Genomic DNA, 26143 nt, shown 5'->3' with positions numbered 1-26143 from the left:
GTGTAGAGAGGTGGTGACATGGTGTAATGTGTGGGCTTCAGTTGTCTGTGTTGGGGTGTCAGTGTAGAAAGTGGGTGACATGGTATAATGTGTGGGCTTCAGTTGTCAGTGTTGAGGTGTCAGTGTAGAGAGTGGGTTACATGGTGTAATGTGTGAGTGTGTCAGTGTAGAGAGTGGGTGACATGGTGTAATGTGTGGGCTCCAGTTGTAAGTGTTGAGGTGTCAGTGTAGAGGTGGTAACATGGTGTAATGTGTGGGCTCCAGTTGTCTGTGTTGGGGTGTCAGTGTAGAGAGTGGGTGACATGGTGTAATGTGTGGGCTTCAGTAGTGTGTGTTGGGGTGGCAGTGTAGAGAGCTGGTGACATGGTGTAATGTGTGGTCTCCAGTTGTCTGTTTTGGGGTGTCAAGGTAGAGAGTGGGTGACATGGTGTAATGTGTGGTCTCCAGTTGTCTGTTTTGGGATGTCAGTGTAGAGAGTGGGTGACATGGTGTAATGTGTGGTCTCCAGTTGTCTGTGTTGGGGTATCAGTGTAGAGAGTGGGTGACATGGTGTAATGTGTGGTCTCCAGTTGTCTGTGTTGGGGTGTCAGTGTAGATAGTGGGTGACATGGTGTAATGTGTGGGCTCCAGTTGTCTGTGTTGGGGTGTCAGTGTAGAGAGTGACATGGTGTAATGTGTGGGTGCCAGTTGTCAGTGTTGGGGTGTCAGTGTAGAGTTTGGGTGAAATGTGTGGGCTCCAGTTGTCTGTGTTGGTTGTCAGTGTAGAGAGTGGGTGACATGGTGTAATGTGTGGGATTTAGTGGTCTGTGTTGGGGTGGCAGTGTAAAGAGTGGGTGACATGGTGTAATGTATGGGCTCCAGTTGTCTGTGTTGGGGCGTCAGTGTAGAGAGTGAGTGACATGGTATAATGTGTGGGTGCCAGTTGTCAGTGTAGAGAGTGGGTGACATGGTGTAATGTGTGGGCTCCAGTTGTCTGTTCTGTGGTGTCAGTGTAGAGAGTTGTTGACAACTCTCTACACATAATGTATGGGCTGCAGTTGTCTGTGTTGGGGTGTCAGTGTAGAAAATGGGTGACATGGTGTAATGTTTGGACTCTAGTTGTCTGTGTTGGGGTGTCAGTGTAGAGAGTGGATGACATGCTGTAATGTGTGGTCTCCAGTTGTCTGTGTTGAGGTGTCAGTGTAGAGAGTGGGTGACATGGTGTGATGTGTGGGCTCCAGTTGTCTGTGTTGGGGTGTCAGTGTAGCGATTGGGTGACATGGTGTAATGTGTGGGCTCCAGTTGTCAGTGTTGAGGCATCAGTGTAGAGAGTGAGTGACATGGTATAATGTGTGGGTGCCAGTTGTCAGTGTTGGGCTGTCAGTGTAGACAGTGGGTGACATGGTGTAATGTGTGGGCTCCAGTTGTCTGTGTTGGGGTGTCAGTGTAGAGAGTGGGTGACATTGTGAAATGTGTGGGCTCCAGTTGTCAATGTTGGGGTGTCAGTGTAGAAAGTGGGTGACATGGTGTAATGAGTGTGTGCCAGTTGTCAGTGTTGGGGTGTCAGTGAAGTGATTGGATGACCTGGTATAATGTGTTGGCTCCAGTTGTCAGTGTTGGTTGTCAGTGGAGAGAGTGGGTGACATGGTGTAATGTGTGGTCTCCAGTTGTCTGTGTTGTGGTGTCAGTGTACAGAGTTGTTGACAACTCTCTACATATAATGTATGTGCGTCAGTTGTCATTGTTGGGGTATCAGTGAAGAGATTGGGTGACATGGTGTAATGTGTGGGCTTCAGTGGTCTGTGTTGGGGTGGCAGTGTAGAGAGGTGGTGACATGGTGTAATGTGTGGGCTTCAGTTGTCTGTGTTGGGGTGTCAGTGTAGAAAGTGGGTGACATGGTATAATGTGTGGGCTTCAGTTGTCAGTGTTGAGGTGTCAGTGTAGAGAGTGGGTTACATGGTGTAATGTGTGAGTGTGTCAGTGTAGAGAGTGGGTGACATGGTGTAATGTGTGGGCTCCAGTTGTAAGTGTTGAGGTGTCAGTGTAGAGGTGGTAACATGGTGTAATGTGTGGGCTCCAGTTGTCTGTGTTGGGGTGTCAGTGTAGAGAGTGGGTGACATGGTGTAATGTGTGGGCTTCAGTAGTGTGTGTTGGGGTGGCAGTGTAGAGAGCTGGTGACATGGTGTAATGTGTGGTCTCCAGTTGTCTGTTTTGGGGTGTCAAGGTAGAGAGTGGGTGACATGGTGTAATGTGTGGTCTCCAGTTGTCTGTTTTGGGGTGTCAGTGTAGAGAGTGGGTGACATGGTGTAATGTGTGGTCTCCAGTTGTCTGTGTTGGGGTATCAGTGTAGAGAGTGGGTGACATGGTGTAATGTGTGGTCTCCAGTTGTCTGTGTTGGGGTGTCAGTGTAGATAGTGGGTGACATGGTGTAATGTGTGGGCTCCAGTTGTCTGTGTTGGGGTGTCAGTGTAGAGAGTCACATGGTGTAATGTGTGGGTGCCAGTTGTCTGTGTTGGGGTGTCAGTGTAGAGAGTGGGTGACATGGTGTAATGTGTGGTCTCCAGTTGTCTGTGTTGGGGTGTCAGTGTAGAGAGTGGGTGACATGGTGTAATGTGTGGTCTCCAGTTGTCTGTGTTGGGGTGTCAGTGCAGAGAGTGACATGGTGCAATGTGTGGTCTCCAGTTGTCTGTGTTGGGGTGTCAGTGCAGAGAGTGACATGGTGTAATGTGTGGGTGCCAGTTGTCTGTGTTGGGGTGTCAGTGTAGAGAGTGACATGGTGTGATGTGTGGGTGCCAGTTGATGCTGTTGTGGTGTCAGTGTAGAGAGTGACATGGTGTAATGTGTGGGTGCCAGTTGTCTGTGTTGGGGTGTCAGTGCAGAAAGTGACATGGTGTAATGTGTGGGTGCCAGTTGTCTGTGTTGTGGTGTCAGTGTAGAGAGTGGGTGACATGGTGTAATGTGTGGGCTCCAGTTGTCTGTGTTGGGGTGTCAGTGTAGAGAGTGGGTGACATGGTGTAATGTGTGGGCTCCAGTTGTCTGTGTTGGGGTGTCAGTGCAGAGAGTGACATGGTGTAATGTGTGGTCTCCAGTTGTCTGTGTTGGGGTGTCAGTGCAGAGAGTGACATGGTGTAATGTGTGGTCTCCAGGTGTCTGTGTTGGGGTGTCAGTGCAGAGAGTGACATGGTGTAATGTGTGGGTGCCAGTTGTCTGTGTTGGGGTGTCAGTGTAGAGAGTGACATGGTGTAATGTGTGGGTGCCAGTTGTCTGTGTTGGGGTGTCAGTGTAGAGAGTGACATGGTGTATTGTGTGGGTGCCAGTTGTCTGTGTTGGGGTGTCAGTGTAGAGAGTGGGTGACATGGTGTGATGTGTGGGCTTCAGTTGATGCTGTTGTGGTGTCAGTGTAGAGAGTGACATGGTGTAATGTGTGGGTGCCAGTTGTCTGTGTTGGGGTGTCAGTGCAGAAAGTGACATGGTGTAATGTGTGGGTGCCAGTTGTCTGTGTTGTGGTGTCAGTGTAGAGAGTGGGTGACATGGTGTAATGTGTGGGCTCCAGTTGTCTGTGTTGGGGTGTCAGTGTAGAGAGTGGGTGACATGGTGTAATGTGTGGGCTCCAGTTGTCTGTGTTGGGGTGTCAGTGCAGAAAGTGACATGGTGTAATGTGTGGGTGCCAGTTGTCTGTGTTGTGGTGTCAGTGTAGAGAGTGGGTGACATGGTGTAATGTGTGGGCTCCAGTTGTCTGGTTTGGGGTGTCAGTGCAGAGAGTGACATGGTGTAATGTGTGGTCTCCAGTTGTCTGTGTTGGGGTGTCAGTGCAGAGAGTGACATGGTGTAATGTGTGGTCTCCAGTTGTCTGTGTTGGGGTGTCAGTGCAGAAAGTGACATGGTGTAATGTGTGGGTGCCAGTTGTCTGTGTTGTGGTGTCAGTGTAGAGAGTGGGTGACATGGTGTAATGTGTGGGCTCCAGTTGTCTGTGTTGGGGTGTCAGTGCAGAGAGTGACATGGTGTAATGTGTGGTCTCCAGTTGTCTGTGTTGGGGTGTCAGTGCAGAGAGTGACATGGTGTAATGTGTGGTCTCCAGTTGTCTGTGTTGGGGTGTCAGTGCAGAGAGTGACATGGTGTAATGTGTGGTCTCCAGGTGTCTGTGTTGGGGTGTCAGTGCAGAGAGTGACATGGTGTAATGTGTGGGTGCCAGTTGTCTGTGTTGGGGTGTCAGTGTAGAGAGTGACATGGTGTAATGTGTGGTCGCCAGTTGTCTGTGTTGGGGTGTCAGTGCAGAGAGTGACATGGTGTAATGTGTGGTCTCCAGTTGTCTGTGTTGGGGTGTCAGTGCAGAGAGTGACATGGTGTAATGTGTGGGTGCCAGTTGTGTGTGTTGGGGTGTCAGTGTAGAGAGTGACATGGTATAATGTGTGGGTGCCAGTTGTCTGTGTTGGGGTGTCAGTGTAGAGAGTGAAATGGTGTAATGTGTGGGTGCCAGTTATCTGTGTTGGGGTGTCAGTGTAGAGAGTGGGTGACATGGTGTAATGTGTGGGTGCCAGTTGTCTGTGTTGGGGTGTCAGTGCAGAAAGTGACATGGTGTAATGTGTGGGTGCCAGTTGTCTGTGTTGTGATGTCAGTGTAGAGAGTGGGTGACATGGTGTAATGTGTGGGCTCCAGTTGTCTGTGTTGGGGTGTCAGTGCAGAGAGTGACATGGTGTAATGTGTGGTCTCCAGTTGTCTGTGTTGGGGTGTCAGTGCAGAGAGTGACATGGTGTAATGTGTGGTCTCCAGGTGTCTGTGTTGGGGTGTCAGTGCAGAGAGTGACATGGTGTAATGTGTGGGTGCCAGTTGTCTGTGTTGGGGTGTCAGTGTAGAGAGTGACATGGTGTAATGTGTGGGTGCCAGTTGTCTGTGTTGGGGTGTCAGTGTAGAGAGTGACATGGTGTAATGTGTGGGTGCCAGTTGTCTGTGTTGGGGTGTCAGTGTAGAGAGTGGGTGACATGGTGTGATGTGTGGGCTTCAGTTGATGCTGTTGTGGTGTCAGTGTAGAGAGTGACATGGTGTAATGTGTGGGTGCCAGTTGTCTGTGTTGGGGTGTCAGTGCAGAAAGTGACATGGTGTAATGTGTGGGTGCCAGTTGTCTGTGTTGTGGTGTCAGTGTAGAGAGTGGGTGACATGGTGTAATGTGTGGGCTCCAGTTGTCTGTGTTGGGGTGTCAGTGTAGAGAGTGGGTGACATGGTGTAATGTGTGGGCTCCAGTTGTCTGTGTTGGGGTGTCAGTGCAGAGAGTGACATGGTGCAATGTGTGGTCTCCAGTTGTCTGTGTTGGGGTGTCAGTGCAGAGAGTGACATGGTGTAATGTGTGGTCGCCAGTTGTCTGTGTTGGGGTGTCAGTGCAGAGAGTGACATGGTGTAATGTGTGGTCTCCAGTTGTCTGTGTTGGGGTGTTAGTGCAGAGAGTGACATGGTGTAATGTGTGGGTGCCAGTTGTCTGTGTTGGGGTGTCAGTGTAGAGAGTGACATGGTATAATGTGTGGGTGCCAGTTGTCTGTGTTGGGGTGTCAGTGCAGAGAGTGACATGGTGTAATGTGTGGTCTCCAGTTGTCTGTGTTGGGGTGTCAGTCCAGAGAGTGACATGGTGTAATGTGTGGTCTCCAGTTGTCTGTGTTGGGGTGTCAGTGCAGAGAGTGACATGGTGTAATGTGTGGGTGCCATTTGTCTGTGTTGGGGTGTCAGTGTAGAGAGTGACATGGTATAATGTGTGGGTGCCAGTTATCTGTGTTGGGGTGTCAGTGTAGAGAGTGGGTGACATGGTGTGATGGGTGGGCTTCAGTTGATGCTGTTGTGGTGTCAGTGTAGAGAGTAGGAAATACATCATTATCATTCACATCACAGATCTAGCTCCCTAGCAGTATCCCACTTGCTAAATCTCAGGTATGTTATTATTATTGACAAACAAACCTACTTGATAGAAGCATCTGGCAGTCTGTATACTCTTTTTATGTCATCTTAATTATTCTCCTATAAATGTCAGCATTTGTGGAATTACGGATCAGATTTACTACAGTGCATGTTATTACACAGTGTATCTTACTTGCAGACTTTCAGTTGAAATTCCTTGTACATGGCTGTACCAGAGTCTTTTCACCTACTTTTTCCATCTAGAAATGCTACTATCCCTGCAGTCTGTGTCATTATGAATCTATATACCTTTTCTAAGTGATGATCCCTTCTGTACCCTACCTGGCTTTATCATTATTGCCATCCCTGCCAGTCCCGGATTTGCCATGCTCGGAGTGATAGCTGAGGACACACACAGTGTGCCTGTGGGAACCTTCACTTTTCCTATTCCCTCTGGCTCCGGGCCAGCCCTCATTGAACAAGAGATCTGAGGGGGAGCGAGAGGAGGGGGGAGCAGATTAGGAGGGTAGATACTGATGCTGTCCTTTAACAATTATACATGAAGAGATAGTTACTTCAGAGCCCAATGAGAGCTGTGTGAGTATATAATGAGCTGACACCACTTGGCTTTTCAGTGCTTCATACACAGTCTAAGCCGTATCTGTCACCATCTTACCTTCCATAACTTTCTCCTCTGCACATTCTCCATCTCTGCCGTCAGTACTCCCTCCAACTACCCCTCCTTTTTTTTCCATCTTCGTTTATCCTTGTAGAAACATCTGTGCCTACATACTCCCTTCCTTCTTCTCAGGTCCTGTTTTTTATGTTCCCAATTTCGGTTATCTTTGCCTCAGTTATCCTTCCATTTCTTTCCTGTCTTTTTTTACCATAGCTTACCTCAGTCACATCCTTCCAGGGTTCCACCTTTCCTGTTTCTATTTTAAGCTGATTTGTTCTGAGGAGTCATCTGCTGGTTCATAAGAAGGGCGAGCTTTCACATCTTCTATTCATGGTAACACGGTGATGCGGAATTGTAATTACTGCGTGTTGTACATATGCTGCTTACTGGTCGTTTTCTCCATCCAAATAGCTGGAAGGGAGCTTGCGGTTCTGATTCACCATGAGCTAGTGCTCTCAGGGCTCGCTCAGACAAATCTTGCCCCCATGACTATGCTGGGTGGGATGTACTAAGCATGAAAATGCAGCCAAAAATCCCAAAATGCTGTTTTCTGAGTTTTGCCCGCATTTCCATATGTACCAACCTCCAGAATGCAATACATTCCGTAGCTTGGACCCGGTGGGTAACACCATCTTTAGATGGCATTACCCAACAGAAGCCTCTGGGCTTCTTACTGCATTTCTTCTGGGAGGGATCCAATTTGATCCCTCCCAGTGTCCTCTGCGGTGGCGCGCGCCGTACTGTGCATGCGCAGAGAGACTTCTGGGTATTAAACCCAGAAGTCCCTCTATAGTAAACAACAGCTCTTATCGGGAGAGCTGTCCTTTGCGATTTCAAGCATACCGGCGTGATTAAAATCGCGCCCCGCAGGGGACACTGGGAGGGATTCTGTTACATCATCTAGAGATGTCGTTACCCACCGAGTCCAAGCTCCGCAATGTTCACATTCCTGAGCTTTGTTACATGTGGAAATGCGGCCAAAACTCTTAAAACTGCATTTTTAGAGTTTTAGCCACATTTTCAAGCTTAGTACACCCCGCCCTGAGTGTTTAACTTAATATTGATAACGAGGGATCAATGTACATCAGCTACTGTTACAGTTATGTGTGATGGGAACAATACTGGGGTGGCCCTGTATATGCATGTGGACATCGTGGGACCATTATAAAAAAAAATAAGCAAAGAGTTGTATTTGTATGGTCATTTATGATAATGAATGGCTTTTGTCAGTGTACTGTATAATGGAATAGTTCTTAACAGCAGATGTTTGTGGAGAACATCTCAAGGCATACCTCCCAACATGACCTCTCCAGGTGGGACACAATGCTCTGGTCCTGGACTTCCCTGGTAAGAGGTGGGGCTGCAGCGCTGTTCAAAATTCAAATAGGAGAGCCACACCAAATTGTCACCACAACCGCTGCCAAACATCACTGGCTGGGACTCACTGGCAATTGGTGTGACTCCCCTATTTGAATTTTGGACTATACTGTAGCCCCACCTCTGGAGCCTCCACCAATCATAAATTACCAGGGAAGTCCAGGACCAGAGCATTGTGTCCCTCCTGGAGAGGGTCATGTTGGGAGGTATGCTCAAGGGTTTGATTATAGATAAGTGATGAGCTTTATCTAATATTAAACCAGTAAACAAAGAGAGATTTTTTAGTTTTCTAAATGTGGTAATGACATAGAAAATGAAGGTGGTGGATCTTTGTACTCACTCAATTCTTCCCATTAGGCCACATGAATTATTGTGAAATGCATAACCATTGGTGATGGTAAAAACACATCAGGATATGCAGGACTGTGTGGGTGTGGCCAGTCCAATGTGGGCGTGTACATCCTTACACTATGGATTTTTGTGTGGGTGTAGCCAGTGCCATGTGGGCGTGTACATTCCTATATTATCAGCCCCAATGTTACCCTAAGTACATAAAAGTTTAAAATTGCATAATTTTGTAAGGAAAATAGAAATACAATTTTAATACTTATGATTTACTATATGCCCGATTGCTGTAATGATGCGGAGGCTGGGAGCTGTAGCTCCATCTGCTCCACTGTTAATATGGCCCTGAAAATACAATGATCACTTCATACATGCAGCAAGTTTATTATGTGTTGGTTGAACTCTCTTCACAGATGGCAAATGGACAAGGAGACTGTGCCTGAGAGACACATTTCAGGGAATGCCTATGGATGAGCAAACAGCCAGTCGTGGCTGATCAGTCCAGTGCAAACAGAGAAATACAACTGATCAAAGACCAAGTAAAGTTTTCAGTCTACAGCAAGAGAGATGGATCAGGAAAAGCAAGGACCTCTGGAGAAGGGCCTGCAGAAATTAGCATTATTGTCTGTTGAGACAGAAAAGGACACACAAAGCCTCGATGGAGACTGCAAAAGGCAACAAAGAAGTCAGAAGAACAGGGAGAACACAGAGTCCACAGAGAAGGAAAGCCCGGTGGAGCTACTTCCAGAGGAAGAACGACAAAAGAAGTCGGTGAAGCAGTCAGAAAGATCTGCCTCCAGCACGTCCACCTGTTCATCCATAGCCTACTCTTCACAAGAAAGTGACCAGGTCTTCAGTGAGGAAGATGAGGTCCAGACAAAGCGTAAAACCTTGCGAAAGGTGAGGACAAGGGATGAATAATTGTTGTTGTTCAGGTCAAATACTTTGTGTGAAATTGCAGCAAAGAGAGCTATCTCCAGTAGTTAAAGGGTTGAGAAACCCGTAGCGCACGCTGAGAGGCCTTGTTATCTGTGGGCGAAGATGCAAATTACATTTACTGATTTGACGAGGGGGAAAAAGTAGAGAAAAGTGTAGAGGAGGCAGACGCTGCTGTGAAAGGCAAAATGATGGTTGGCATGTACACGCAGGCATTGTTATGACAGTGTCTTTGAAATAATGAGGTCTAATGTTATTGAGATTCTCACTGCGTAGTGGGAGAGACATTCTCTCAGAATGTACTTCGGGATGGGAAAAATAATCACTGTTATTAGTACGATATATTGTGTAGGAAGATACATATTTTTAAAATACCATTGTTGCATAGAACACAGCATTTGAGGAGAGATGTGCAGATTTCATATTATTATTCAGTGTACTCAATGTACATGTCATTTACATCAGTTACAGTACTAGCGCCACTATGGGGGAGGCAGGCCTGGCAATGCCCAACAGGGAGCATACTCAAGAGTAGGATGGGAGCTTCAGGAGTGTGGGCCAGAATCACCGGTCCTAGCCTACATTTTGCTGTACAACTACCTCACTGTCACCTCTGGAGATGGTTTCGAAAATGCCTGTGTTGTTTTTAGGGATGAGCTACATTGATAATCATACGGCTATTCATATACTGTAGAGGATATTGTAGCAATAGACATTGGAGAATATTAACCTGGGGTGAAGAACCTACTTTTGCCTGGAATATAGATGAGCGACCCAGCTTAATAGAGGTGATTCAATTAAGCGGGGGGTGAATAGCCCTGGGAATCTGATCCCGGAGCTATTAAATTCAGCACGCTGTTTAGTCCGACTGTTACAAGTTAAGTCAGAGAATGCCAGTTCTTGTGACTTAACCTGGGTGTTTAGTCGCGAGAACCAGCATTCTCCGACTAATGTGCCGGCAGCAAGGCTGTCAGCACTGCTTTAAGCCGGAATACAGGCTTGCGGCCAGCACTTTAGTCGGATTTCTCCTCGTTCCCTAACAAGGGTGCGAGAAGAAATCATTTACTCACCCTAACAGCGTGCTGAATCGAATAGCTGCGGGACCAACTTCCTAGAGCTATGTAACTCCCTCTGAATTGATTCGCCCCAGAGCTGATTTGTTACAACACTCATGAGCAGTCACCATTGAACCATCCAATGAGAAAGCTTCACATATACTCAGTTCACGCTCTGCCTTCATCGCTCCCTCATCAAAAGTCATGTGAGTGCCACTATTTTGGACTATATAAGAAATTCCAGTTGATATTAAAGGGATGAAACATATTTGGGGTTCTGTGGAACCTCACTCCTTCATGCATATGACAGATAAGCCTTTATACATATATTTAATGAGTCCAGTATCTATGTGTGTTTTTCTATTTATAAATTGTTTGTGCAAAAGACATTATTGGAGGTTCTCTCTTTTCTGAGTCCTCGGCCCAAAGTTTGAAAGCCAGAAACACAGGTATTATATTGGTTACAGCTTCTTAAACGTTAAGCTGGTATGGAGATTCGACTCCTCTTGATACTTGGAAATATCAATACTGCACAATTTAAATTGCCTTGCTTTCCACTGACTATTAAACCCCTTATCATTAAACTAATCCATAACTCCAATGGCAGCCTAAACCTAGCCGTCCCCAACATGTCGACATTTCACATTGCGACACTTCCGAGGTCGACATTGTGAATACGTCGACGTGAATACGTGAATACGTCGACCTTCGATGTCGACACGGTGCCTGACTACAGTTTGAACCATGTCGACACTGTGTTGGTAACATTATGGTTGTCGACATTGTCACTTGTGATCTTCTGACCAGATACCTGTTCACGTTAGATGTTTTTTATTTTTGTTTGATATATCACAATTCACTTGCATGAGAGCACAGAATTGTTGTATCAGTGCTACACTATATTATTTTTCTCTTTTACGGTCTACACTATATTCACATACCCTTGGATGGAAAGAAAGGACTGAGGATAGAAGGAAATATAGACACCTTTTGTATGAGGGAGTGTTCATTTTGGACTTTGTTTTGGTATAAATCAGGGATGGGGAACCTCAGGCTCAGGGGCCGTATAAGGCCCCCGGAATCATTTGGTCAGGCCCTCAGAGCTTTATTCTGCTAGCCTCATCTGGCTAACATGGTGCCTAGAATGGCATCCTGTAGCCAGAATCTATGCAGCAGTGCCACCTGGAGCATCCTTAGCTTCAGATGGGCACACCGCTGACCTTACAGTTCCCCAGAGCATCCTCAGGATGCTCCGGGCATTGCTGTAATCACCGGCGATTTTGTCACCGCCCCTCTGTGACATCACACTGAGGGGTCGTGGCCTGCACCGGCCCCGCAAATAATATTTTATAAATCAAAATGGCCCTCAGCAGAAAAAAGCTTCCCCACTCCTGGTATAAATAATAGCACTAGATTTTTTGTTGCAGTCTTTCTTTGTTTCAATATATATATATATATATATATATATGTGTCTATAAGGTTTTATAGCGCCAGTGGTATGTGATGTAGCTTAAATAACAGTATCTAAATACAAAGCCTAATCCCCCGCAACAGATGGGGTGTCAGCTCAACCTAATCAATCTAAGTCGTGGTCAGTGACTTTTAAAATGATGTGAGAAAAATGTGGTTAGGTCAGAGCGCCTTAAAGTGCTTTGGAGTGCAGAATATGTGCAAAAGATCACTAAATATATGTATAAAACGAGCAATATATACGTCTACCAAATAGATCTAGACCGTAAACAAGTATTTCTAAAAATACAAATTTAATAGAGATAATCAACATAAAAATATGAATGGAAAGACATATTGACACTAATAAAAAAGACTGTATAAATAAATGGAATAAAAAATAGATAGAGATAAATACAAAGTTGACAAAAATGAAAAGCTTATCTTATTTCATATATATGGAGGGTGTGGTCAGGTGAGGTGCAAGATCCCAACGCGTTTCGTCAACAGCGGACTTCTTCAAGGGAATAGGGACAAACAGCTGGATATGGCTATACTTATACCCCCAAACAATGAACAACAATTGGCTGCATGTGCTCATGATCGTAATCGCACTTCCTGTGATGTCACTTCCGGTTTCTCTGATCGATATTACAATCAGGAAAAAACTGACAATAGTGATGTAACTAATGTATAAACACATCTATATAGAGCTGGGAGACTAAAATGGAGTGTGATAAATCAAGTAAATCTCTTAAAAACATAAGTCCCGAGTATTAAATTTTCACTCACTATGCCCCACTTCCTGTTTGGAATGTTCTTTGAGATCGGCAAATTCTGCCCCACTTCCGGTAATGCGCGTCATCCTTCTCCGCGATCAGGTGGTGTTGAGGGTCATCAGTGTGTATCCGCGTGTTCCCATTACAACACGCTGTCCTTCACTTCCTGTCTCGGGGATCACCGGGTACGTCACATCCTGTTACTTGGAACACGGAAGCATGTGTGTGGAACGCATACGTCATCCAGATCTTAGCCCTCATGTATTTACGTCGGCCATGTTTTTGGAGTCTTTAATAGATCTTATACCTATAGCGGTTAGCTGTAAAATAAACAACATATAAGGACAAGAGCTAAGATCAGTCTTATATTGCCAGATCTTTCTAGTGACATATAAAGGAAACCATCGTGTGGATATAAGAACCAGGAAATAGCACATAATAAAAAGAAACTAAAAAGGCTACTCTATAGTGCTGTAATATAAGTACATGTTTCATCATATATAAAAAAACATCTAGATAGGGCACACAGACGGCCATAATCCACAGGGAAAAAAGGTACACAAAGAAAGATATTACAAATATCTAACAACAGAATTAACATAAAATAATAATTAAATTAAGTAAAAAATAATAAATAATAAATAAAAAATAAATCAAATAAAAAATAAATAATAAATAAAAATAAAGTGTAATTAAATAGCTAGCAAATGTTAAATATGGGTGGACACATGTAGATGAGTGCATGTGTACATATGCAATGTATCCACTCTATATATAAACGTGTAACACCAAAAGCCTATGATGTATAACACAATTGTATAAGTGAAAAAAATGGATATCAAAAAAGGTTGAATAATGTATATCATAGAAAGGATTCTTTTCGAAGGGCCTGCAGAGAGCCCATAGTGTGTTTAATTCAGTAAACAAGATGAAGTGTTCAATATCAGGGTAAACTACTAAGTAGAAGACATGATCTTCAAAGAGCTTATTTTTCTGAGAATTATCCAGGTGTTGTAAGGTGGAGACTTTTGAGGACAGCATAAAAATGTTTCCATTTGTACAAAAGATGACAAAGTCTTGGTCTCACAATAGTATCAAAGTGGAATCGTAATGTGAGGTGGGGTTCAACAGTAGAGAAAATCAAGGGTCCCATACCAAAGCTCTAAAACCCGTGGCCCAAAGGTATATATTATTATTTTGTTGATTCAAGGATAAAGTCTACAGCACCTGATCTTCCCGGTAGGTCTCCCAAACCAGTACTGGTCAGGCTCACATTGTATAGCTTCCAAGATCAGACGAGATTGGGCATACTCAGTGTGAAATGGCTGTAGAAAAGAAACCTTGATCTAGAAACCTTAGGCCTACAGAGTCGGCTTGGTGTTTGAACCCTTGTTTCATATGAAGGGTGCTATCTCGTAGCTATCGTTGAACCCCCGTGGGGATAATGTCTGTAGTTCGAAAATCCAGAACATTTCCTTTTTAGAGAGTTTGTTCGAAAGATCCCCTCCTCTTTCTCCCAGGGTTACTTGTTCGATTGCTTTAAAAGTAAAATCTTCAGGTTTCGATTTATGAATCTGCGTAAAATGTTTATAAACAGCATGTCCTTCTACCTTATTTTTTATATTTCGTATATGCTCTTGGATTCTAAGCTTGAGAGGTCTTTTTGTCTTTCCCACGTATTTTATACCGCACGTACATTCCAATAAATAAATAATAGAAGTAGAGTTGCAGTTCATATGCTGTCTAATTTTAAATTCTTTAGAATCATTAAAATCATTTGGAGTGGATCAGAAGAAGAATTGAAATCTTTTCTAGTCTATATATCCAACAATGACATGAATTTGAGGTTCACATCCAATGTCGGTAAATCATCTATAGAGTTTTTGGATCTAAGGTTGATTGGTGAAAACGAGGAAATTATTACTGAAAATCACATCAAAGAAGTAGATTCAAACAGCTACTTACACTATAAGAGTGGTCATTTAAAAAATTGGAAAAACAACATCCCGTATTCCCAATTTTACCGCATTAAGAGGAATTGCACGAAAAAAGAAACATTTAATGAGCAACTCCAGACATATAAAACAAGGTTTCGAGACAAAGACTATCCGGAGAAGCTTTTAGAAACAGCTTCAAATAAAGTCCAGGGTCTAGAACGCTCCAGTTTACTTCAATATAAAGAAAAAGGAAAACAGATGAACACATTTACTCCCTTTATAACTACGTATAGCGTACAAGAACCATGCATCAAAAAAGCATAGAACAGACACTGGCACATCTTAAAAATGGATCCAATATTGAAAGAGTCTTTACCAAACAAACCACCTATGGTTTTTAAAAAAGCGAAGAACTTGAAAGACCTATTAGACCCTAGCATGCTGCAAAGAGATATCCAGGAACAAAGTGTTTTGTCCAAATATCCAGGTTGCTATAAATGTGGCAGATGTAATGTCTGCAAGTTTATGCATCCACAAAGAAAGCTTTTTAAAAATGTTAATGATTCTAAAGAATTTAAAATTAGACAGCATATGAACTGCAACTCTACTTCTATTATTTATTTATTGGAATGTACGTGCGGTATAAAATACGTGGGAAAGACAAAAATACCTCTCAAGCTTAGAATCCAAGAGCATATACGAAATATAAAAAATAAGGTAGAAGGACATGCTGTTTATAAACATTTTACGCAGATTCATAAATCGAAACCTGAAGATTTTACTTTTAAAGCAATCGAACAAGTAACCCTGGGAGAAAGAGGAGGGGATCTTTCGAACAAACTCTCTAAAAAGGAAATGTTCTGGATTTTCGAACTACAGACATTATCCCCACGGGGGTTCAACGATAGCTACGAGATAGCACCCTTCATATGAAACAAGGGTTCAAACACCAAGCCGACTCTGTAGGCCTAAGGTTTCTAGATCAAGGTTTCTTTTCTACAGCCATTTCACACTGAGTATGCCCAATCTCGTCTGATCTTGGAAGCTATACAATGTGAACCTGACCAGTACTGGTTTGGGAGACCTACCGGGAAGATCAGGTGCTGTAGACTTTATCCTTGAATCAACAAAATAATAATATATACCTTTGGGCCACGGGTTTTAGAGCTTTGGTATGGGACCCTTGAATTTCTCTACTGTTGAACCCCACCTCACATTACGATTCCACTTTGATACTATTGTGAGACCAAGACTTTGTCATCTTTTGTACAAATGGAAAAACTTTTTATGCTGTCCTCAAAAGTCACCACCTTACAACACCTGGATAATTCTCAGAAAAATAAGCTCTTTGAAGATCATGCAGCGTGTTATATAAGTTGTCTTCTACTTAGTAGTTTACCCTGATATTGAACACTTCATCTTGTTTACTGAATTAAACACACTATGGGCTCTCTGCAGGCCCTTCGAAAAGAATCCTTTCTATGATATACATTATTCAACCCTTTTTGATATCCATTTTTTTCACTTATACAATTGTGTTATACATCATAGGCTTTTGGTGTTACACGTTTATATATAGAGTGGATACATTGCATATGTACACATGCACTCATCTACATGTGTCCACCCATATTTAACATTTGCTAGCTATTTAATTACACTTTATTTTTATTTATTATTTATTTTTTATTTGATTTATTTTTTATTTATTATTTATTATTTTTTACTTAATTTAATTATTATTTTATGTTAATTCTGTTGTTAGATATTTGTAATATCTTTCTTTGTGTACCTTTTTTCCCTTTGGATTATGGCCGTCTGTGTGCCCTATCTAGATGTTTTTTTATATATGATGAAACATGTACTTATATTACAGCACTATAGAGTAGCCTTTTTAGTTTCTTTTTATTATGTGCTATTTCCTGGTTCTTATATCCACACGATGGTTTCCTTTATATGTCACTAGAAAGATCTGGCAATATAAGACTGATCTTAGCTCTTGTCCTTATATGTTGTTTATTTTACAGCTAACCGCTATAAGTATAAGATCTATTAAAGACTCCAAAAACATGGCCGACGTAAATACATGAGGGCTAAGATCTGGATGACGTATGCGTTCCACACACACGCTTCCGTGTTCCAAGTAACAGGATGTGACGTACCCGGTGATCCCCGAGACAGGAAGTGAAGGACAGCGTGTTGTAATGGGAACACGCGGATACACACTGATGACCCTCAACACCACCTGATCGCGGAGAAGGATGACGCGCATTACCGGAAGTGGGGCAGAATTTGCCGATCTCAAAGAACATTCCAAACAGGAAGTGGGGCATAATGAGTGAAAATTTAATACTCGGGACTTATGTTTTTAAGAGATTTACTTGATTTATCACACTCCATTTTAGTCTCCACGCTCTATATAGATGTGTTTATACATTAGTTACATCACTATTGTCAGTTTTTTCTTGATTGTAATATCGATCAGAGAAACCGGAAGTGACATCACAGGAAGTGCGATTACGATCATGAGCACATGCAGCCAATTGTTGTTGATTGTTTGGGGGTATAAGTATAGCCATATCCAGTTGTTTGTCCCTATTCCCTTGAAGAAGTCCGCTGTTGACGAAACGCGTTGGGTTCTTGCACCCCCACCTGACCACACCCTCCATATATATGAAATAAGATAAGCTTTTCATTTTTGTCAACTTTGTATTTATCTCTATCTATTTTTTATTCCATTTATTTATACAGTCTTTTTTATTAGTGTCAATATGTCTTTCCATTCATGTTTTTATGTTGATTATCTCTATTAAATTTGTATTTTTAGAAATACTTGTTTACGGTCTAGATCTATTTGGTAGACGTATATATTGCTCGTTTTATACATATATTTAGTGATCTTTTGCACATATTCTGCACTCCAAAGCACTTTAAGGCGCTCTGACCTAACCACATTGTTCTCACATATATATATATATATATATATATATATATATATATAAAAATATATAAATATTTTATAAATACATACAGTAACATTAATATATATTGGTGGCCTTTTTTTAACTGCTATGTTTTTTTCTGTTATTTCCAGATACAGCAACAATTAGCAACCCAGATAGAACAATATATCACATTTATTAGCACTTTACAGGCATTTTGATATTATTTTAGGATGGGAACAAGTTACTCTAAAGGAGAGTACACACATCGAGTGATCTGTAGATATATCTTTAGATGAAGGTCGTTCATACACACTGAACAGCCATAATCTATCCGGCAGCCGCGGGTCCCGCTGGCAGGGAGGGGGGTCGGGGGTGTGGCCGCCCCCCCCTCCCTGCGGCTGCCGCTATGTGTGTCGTACACACTTGCCGATGGACAGCTATGTCTGCAGACATATCTGTCTAGCGGCTGTGCAGCACATTCAATGCGATATTTCTGTGAACGACGCAGTTCACAGACATTTAGTCTGTTCACACTGGCCGACGGCCAGCAGATATATTGGTATATTGGCTGATCAATTGATCGGCCAATATATTGGCCAGTGTGTACCCAGCATAAGGAGTAAATTTACTAATTTGTGTCTGGTCGAGATTGCAATCTCTGGTGTGTTTTGCCATTTTTTACAACTCGCAACTCGGGTGAGAAATCATGAAACTCTCTGCAAAACTTGGGTGAGAACACAAATAGAAATAAATTCACCATCAGCCAAACTTGCAAGTACTTATCATAGCCAGGAATACAACTCGGGAATTTACCAACAATCGTGATTATACTCACAGGTGTAATTTCAGCAAACTCGGTCCAAATTTAAGTTTTAAATAAACTACTTCCTGAACTGCGAGTTTTGCAGAAACATATACAGATCAGTGTAATCTGTGTATATTTCTGCTTCTAATTTCTCTCTAAAGTGTTAATTTTTTTTTTTTCAAAATGATGTAGGGTTCCCCCCCAAAAGCATAACCAGCCCATGGCCCCTGAGCCAGTCCTGGTTCTAAAGATACGAGGGAAAAAATGTGTAGGGTTCCCCCGTATTTTATGAACCAGCCCCAGGCTCCTGAGCTAATCCTGGTTTTAAAGAGAGGGGAAAAAAATGGCGTGGGGTTCCCCCATTTTTAAAACCAGCACCGGACTCAAACCTAGCCGGGGTGTAATGCCACAGACAGGGAACCCTTCCACCGGGGTTCCCTGGCTAAAGCATTAACACCCCAAGCTAGTCAGCCCAAGCCAGGGATCTCAGGGGAGATAGGAACACCCCCAATAATGGGGTCTCCCCTCTCCTGAGCACCCCAGGCTTACACTGAAGGCCGGGCCTCTTTCCTGCACCCCTGGCCAGTGGGTGCAGGGATAATAGTGTAAAAAATACGAGATCATTACTATTGGTTTTTACAGTAGAACTACAGGTGCCAGCGTGCTTGCCCTTTGGCACTTGTGGAACGTTTTGATAAGTGTGCAAAGTATATAGCACTACCTACCAGTTATTAGAAATGACTGCATCCTATTTGCCATTGCCATAACAGTTTATTTGTTTCTTCAATATTATTTCCTGGAACAAAGGTAAGAATTATTTTATTTGATGGATTCGACGTTTCATGGTCGAAATTGCCACAATATCATTATATATTTTTATATATATATATATATATATATATATATACACATAATAGATTGAAGGCGGCATTCGGATGAATTAATGCCAGTACACAGCTGGTTACATAAATTCATCATTTTGAGACTTTAATAGTCTCGTCATCAGTGTGTATGTGTTGGAACCTCGCCGAGGGATACCTAGGAGGGCATCGGGCACCATTATCATCATTAAGAGGGAGTGCTGCTCACCTGCAGTTTTGTGTGTGTGTGTGTATATATATATATATATATATATATATATATATAAATTTGGATTTGGTTTTAATTCGTCGTCCGGCTTTGGATTTGGATTTGCCAAACTGCAGTGACTGGCTTTGGATTTGGATTTGGATTTTTTTACAAAAATGTACAAAAAAAGCTAAAATCACATAAATTGGTCTTTTTTTTCTTCCTAGAGTATTATTAACCTCAATAACATTAATTTCCAGTCATTTTAGAATACATCACAGCTTATAATATTGTTTTCAACATTATTTGCCAAAGGTTGCAGTGAGTTGACTGGTTACCAAGCGACAAAGCAGCGGCACAACGACACAGACACCACAGTATAAAGCACATCTATGAAACATTGCCACACAGCAGTGGCAGAAATGAAAAGTAGTGCACCCACCCAGTGGGGTACGGCCAGCAGAATCTCAGTACTTGTTTACAAAGTAGGCTACGGCCCAAGGAGTCACAGTGCACAATCTTATTCACATTACACCACACATAAGGCTGTATTCAGAGGCGGCCGTATGGTCTACGACCGCACGGCCGCCTCGATGTTTGTCTAGTGTGCATGCGCACGAGGGAGTCGGCTCCTTCGTGCGCATGCGTGAGACCCGCTACGACCGACAGCGCTGGTCGTAGCGGGTCTCTTTCCAAAGGGGGTGAGCTGTCGATGTTGATTGACAGCTCGCCCCGTTTGGAAGGCGCGCCGGGGGGGTGGCAGCCCAAACGGAGGTGTTCCCATGGGAACGCCTGCCGTTTGGGGGAGGCCCCACTGACATCACTAGTGATGTCAGTGGAGAACTTCCGGCTCTGACAGAGCCAGAAGCTCTCCGGGGCTTACGACAAGTGAGACCCTACCCTAGGGTCTCGTCGTAAGACCCGATGGTCGCGATGGTCTCTGACCATCGCGACCATCACCCTAGCGGTCGTTAGAGCTGTGGGTGACCACTTGCATCCTCCGACCGCCTCTGAATGAGGCCCATAGTACCCCTGATTCACATTACACCATAAAGTAGTGTCTCTTATTTATGTTACGACACACAGTAGTGTCCCTTTTACCCAATGCCCACAGTAGTGCCCCTTTTACCCAATGCCCACAGTAGTATGCCCCCCAGTAGTATGCCCCCCCAGTAGTATGGCCCCCAGTAGTAGGCCCCCAGTATTATGCCCCCCCCCAGTAGTATGGCCCCCCCAGTAGCAGACCCCCCAGTAGTATGGCCCCCAGTAGTATGCCCCCCCCCAGTAGCAGGCCTCCCAGTAGAATGGCCCCCCAGTAGTATGCCGCCCCCAAGTAGCAGAGCTCCCCAGTAGTTGTGCCCCCCAGTAGCTGTGCCCCCCAGTAGCGCCCTCGGCCCTTACACACATAAAAAAAATACTTACCTGAATCCCCGCTCCCGCGCCGTCCGCTCTGCATCCACGCGCTTAGGAGGGAGCCGGAAGACGGAGCTCATGAGTGAGCTCCAGCCGGCTCCCTCCGTGCAGCAGCCAGTGAGAGTCTGTGTGACTCTCATTGGCTGATGTAACAAACACACAGCTGCCGCTGGCAGCTGTGTGTTTGTTCTGTGTAGGGCAGACAGCTATCACAGCGGTCTGCCCTACACAATAGGAGCCCTGATGTCGGATTCTCTAGCGAGAATCCGACATCAGGCGGCCGGCGTTCGGCCCCGAACGAGGATCCGAGTCAGGCGGGTAACACCGTTCGGGTGGACTCGGATCCCCTATGTTCGGAGCGGTTCGGATTCCACAGAATCCGAACCGCTCATCTCTAATATACATATATATATGTGAATATATATATATATCTCACTCTTTTAAATATTTTCTGTGTAAGCAGCTGAGTTCTAATATCATTGGTGAATTCTGATGTCACCACCAGTGAGTTAAATGACCTCAGCTGTGTGTGAATTGTATAGAAGTACTCTGTACAAGCTCATGCTTTTATGTTGTCACAGTAATCCTTGTTGGCTTCTATATTCATAGGGGCATATTCAATTGGGCACGAGGTTTATAGAGGAAAAAACCTTGCGCCCCTCACGTCCAATTTTGGATTGCCGCCGGTATGCGCGCTCCCGATACCCGCGGTATCCAATTAAAAAATAGTGGTCCCAGAGTTTTCAGCTCTGACAACCCTGCGCCGCGTAAAAAAACAAAACCTAAAAATTCTGCACTTACCTGCCCGGGGGGCTCCGGTGGTCTCCGCGGATCCCGGTGGCCTCCCCTCTATCTTTTCACTAGATAGGGGGCAGCTGGGTTTCATGCGGGCTGCTTGGAGGTTCCAAGGACTGGTGGGGGGGCAAGGGGGAGTCACACAACTCCGGGACACAAACACACACACTCATCCACACACACACTCATACACACTTACAAACACTCACACACACACAGACATACTCACCTTGCTGCAGTACACCCGGCTTCCGACGCTGGAAGAAGAAGACAGCGCTGCAGAAGGTAAGTAATGAAGGAATAATTAAGCTAATTGAAAACTTCCAATTGCTTAATTAGTCCTCAAGGGGGGTGTCGCAGGGGTGCCAGAGCAATTCTCCATGATTTTACCTAAAATTAAGGATTTTAGGAAAAATCACACTTGCTCAGGAGGTGCGAGAAAAAAAACCTCCCGGCACATAAAAAAAAAAGGAAAAATCCACACCTAATTGAATAGCAAAAAACCCGCACCTGCAGGAAAAACCTCGCAGGTACAGGTTTTTCGCTATTCTCGTACCCAACTGAATATGCCCCATAGGATTTACAGCAGGGAGTGTGTTATCCCCTTGTATTATTTCCTGCTAGTTTTATGGACTAGTTTGGTTCCTACCTAGCCATGACGGAGCTACCCACAGAGCAAATGGGCCATTACTGGAGACATTTTTATATTTTTATCTATTATATTTGGGTCCTCTGACTTTCTGTCTCTGCTTTTAGTTTGTAGAATGTTCAATATGTCCCTCTAGGCGTTAGGCCACATAGTTTGCCTCCATTGGGGTCCATAAGTCAAAGCTGCCTTGTTCACAGTTGTGGGAAAATATATCTTCCCTATCCCTTCCCGGGTTCCTCACCGTACAGTTACAATAATGCATGGTGCTAAGAGATGAATAAACTGGGAAATTCCTGTCAGAGTAACCTGTAACTGCATATGGCTGCTGTGAGCCTTGTTCTGTCAGCGACAACCTGTAGAGTGTGAGGGCAGCTTTCTTCCCTCCCGACTCGATGTCCACTTTATTCTCAAATTGACATTTAATATATTTTTCCAGCTCATCCAGATTAAAATGCTCCCTGTGAATTACGTGAGTGGCTGAGGTTATACCCCTTAGGCTAGGAATATCTCGTTAGCTGAGAGCTTTACCTTTTATGGAGTTTTTAATTAAATCAGATTAAGTGGTTTTTACAAAGATAGCTCGGAACGTTAGAAAATAATGGTACATCTGTCATGAACAGGATTCCCTCTGGTCATACGGAGGTTGCTGTGTGCCAGGTACAAGTAGGAAAACCATTAAACTCCTATATATGTCCCCGTTATGTAGCTTTCCTTGTTTCATGATGAATGAAAGTAACATCCTGTTACTAACCGAACAAGGCATGATGTAGTGTAGAAACTGAAATGTCACATTTTCATAAACACACGTGTGGACACGCACATACTGTACACAGTACAAAATGTGAATTGTTGCTTAGAGATGGATGAACAGAAGTATACCAGTATATGGGTAAAAGTAGGAACACCGTATGCGTCTAGTACAGAGGTATATTTTGGGGGCCATTTTGTGAGTACAGTCTGCTTTGAAATGTTATATGTTATTTGGTGATGAGCAGATTCCTAGCTACAGTGCACCTACACCAGAGGTTCCCAAATACGATCCTCAAGGCTCCCCAACAGTTTAGGTTTTAGAGATATCCATGGATGAGCACAGGTGGATAAATCAAACTGACTGAGGTACTGATTAAGTCACCTGTGCTCAACCATAGATAGCTCTAAAACCTGAACTGTTGGGGTACCCTTGAGGACCACGTTTGGGAAACTCTGCACTACACTTTAGTTAGATTCTGAGTTGCTCATATAACCTGTGTCTTTGTATATTGATGGCACCATCAATAATGAGCATTACTTTAATTCCCTTAAGGTTACTATTATTGGGGGATACAACCTCAAAACTGTACTTTACTAAGCTAAAAAGCTGCAACTCCCAGCAATACTGTAAAATCATGTGCCTATTTTTTTCTTTTACATGTAAGCAAATGGCTTAGCATGTCAAGATGGAGGAGGTTTCAAAAACCGAAGTGATATTTTTAGGTTTGCTTGGGCAGATAGCTAGTGGCGGCACTGTCCTAAAAAGAGATTGCTTGTTCACCTTGTGCAATCTGTTGTCAAATAATCACAAACTGTAGGTGCTTAATGAAATGTACCGAGGATCCTTTCCGAGCAGCTAGTAAATGGCATTTAGTGGCCTATGCTAAAGTATTATACACTGTGACCCAGACAGTTCTTTTCACCTGGCACTATCTGGCCTGGAGACCAACGTATAATAGTGTTTTGATGATGGAAAGGTCTCATTCCCACAGACAGCATTCCCTTCTCTGTATCAGCGCTACAGACAGTAAGGGATGCCGGGAGTCCTGATGAAAGGGAGAGGGCTATAGAGACACAGGTAAGCTCAGCTTATTATACCAATAGTATGAGCCTCTCACTTTACATCATTGACTTCTACAACATTCTGGGCAACTTTTTCTGCAGGAGTCTCATGGTCACCTGTATAGTGGTTGGTAGAAAAAAATATTGGCTTATATCATTATAAAGTTTTGATTTTGTTCTAAACTCTTATTCCAGCCCCCTTAGAGGCTTTTTGCTTAATTGATTCTTTTGTATGTACTGTATAGTTTGGTATATTATGTCGACGGTGACCACGTCAGCAATCATAATATCGACATGTTCACATATTCATCTTGGTGACACTGATGAAATGTCAACAATGCATTTCTAAGGTATCCCTAACCCCTAAGCTAACCCTAACCACTAACTCTTAACACTAGCCCTAATGGTAATGTTGACATTTTCACTATGTCGACCAGTCACGTGTTGATATTTTGTCCATGTGTACATTTTAACCCTAAATGAGTGAACAGTGTCAAAGTGACTGCATATCGTTCTGTACTGGTTACTGTTTGCTTTGCTTTAGATATACTTTACATATGTCAGATATGTTTTTTAAATGTATTCTGTCCAATGGAATATATTTTTTTCTACTTCAGGGTCCATAGGGTATCCACAGGATACCTTGGGGTATAGGTGATGACGTCAGTCTTCAGGCACCACAGAGTTAAAGTTTTCAGCCTCCCAGGATGCATCTGGGTCCCTCTCCTATACCCCGCCCCCGGGCCAAGGCATCTCAGTTTCGTTGGTGCCTGGCCAGAGTCGGAGGCACTGTGCAGAGGGGGGCTGTGAAGAGCCCCTGAAGTTTCTTTTAAAGGCAGCGCTGGCTGCACATCTGGGAGTACAGCATGGACAGTCAGTACTGACGTCCATGCTGTCTCCCCTACACCCCGCTGGTACCAGAACGCCGGTACTGATCCGGGGATGCTGGTAGACATCTGGGGTCACGGCTAGCAGTGTCCCCAGATGTTTTGGACCATGGCCGGATCCAAGGGGATAGCAGGTAAGCAGCGGGGTCCCCGCTGGTCACATGGTCCTGAGTCCCCAGGCAGGGGGCTCCCTGGGGACTGGCTGCAGCGTGGAGCCAGGCGACCAACCTGCACTTCCACTACCCCCTGGGACAGCGGGCCGCTGCTGAGCGGCATGCGCTGCGGCGTCCCAGGGGTTAAATGCATGCCAGGGGAGTGCGCTTTCCCTGTCTCACAGCCTCTCTGCTCTGCCTGATTGGCCACAGTGTGTCAGCTGTCCTCCCCAGGCCGGCCTCCTTCATCCTCTGCTCCTCGGTGGCCATCTTTAAAGCATGGTGAACGCCGCTGGGAGCCTGTGAGCGGTGGCATTGCGGTCTGGGTCCCCCAGCATACCTCTCCTCTGTTTGTTACAGGTCAGTGTATGCAGCACTGAGTCCTACCAACCTGAGGGTCTGAGTAGTTGAGAACCAGCGCTAATAGTGCAGGGATTTGTTTCTTCTGCATTGTATGTGACTGAACTGCTAGCCTGCTGTCTGTACTTTCACTTTCTACTGTCAGCTTTATTACTGTCCCTGATCTTGCTCTGCTCAAAGCCCTTGCGGTGCGCGGTGTGCAGGGTGTTATTCACACTATACCAATACGTATAGGTGTAAGTGTCACATACTTACCATCATGTCTGAGACTGACTTTCCTCTCCAGCTCATGTGTACTAAATGTAAGGTACCAATAGCGGAGGGGGAGGGTAACGCGGAGGAGTTATGTCCCCAGTGCCTGGCACTGTCACGGCCGATTATGGTCACGGTCCCGGTACAGGAACCTCCCTGGGCTTGTTTCGCTAAGGCGCTTATAACCCTTGTGGGCCAGCTAGCTCCGCCACCTGCGTTTACCCAGACGGGTTTGTCCCAGCAGTCAGTGGTGTCGTCACCCATGCGGGAGTTCCCGAGACAATTGATGGTACCCCACAGTCTCCCTGTGCCTTCCCAGGTTTCTCCGGAGCCTGCGTGGGTTAATACTCTAACTACATCGGTTCAGCATTTGTCCGATGTTTTACAGGGGGAGTCTGTGTTGCGGCCTCATAACGGCCGGTGGCGTCTTTATCTGCTCCTTATGGGGATGACGATGAGACATCAGATGGTGGGGAGATTCTGGATCTATCTGACCAAGAACCTCTCCGTACCAAAGAGCCGGACGCTAAGTCCAAGGTGTATATCCCTGGTCTTATTCGAGCGGTCCACTCGGCTTTAGTTATTGAGG

At 44.3% G+C, this 26143-nt stretch overlaps 1 protein-coding gene across 1 annotated transcript in view; it reads left to right on the top strand.

The window, feature by feature from the left end:
• Positions 1–26143, top strand: part of LOC148515318 (inositol-trisphosphate 3-kinase B-like) — a 122389-nt gene that overhangs the window by 22226 nt on the left and 74020 nt on the right. Inside the window, exon 2 of the mRNA XM_088480017.1 lies at positions 8674–9160. Coding sequence (XP_088336143.1) covers positions 8828–9160 — 333 coding nt within the window. The 5' untranslated portion in view covers positions 8674–8827. The remainder of the gene's footprint in view (positions 1–8673; positions 9161–26143) is intronic.

This window comes from Taudactylus pleione, unplaced genomic scaffold (assembly GCF_031769625.1).
Source record: "Taudactylus pleione unplaced genomic scaffold, aTauple2 ptg000250l, whole genome shotgun sequence".
NCBI lineage: Eukaryota > Metazoa > Chordata > Amphibia > Anura > Myobatrachidae > Taudactylus > Taudactylus pleione.
The sequence above is the reverse complement of the archived record's forward strand: the minus strand, read 5'-3'. Positions and strand labels throughout refer to the sequence as shown.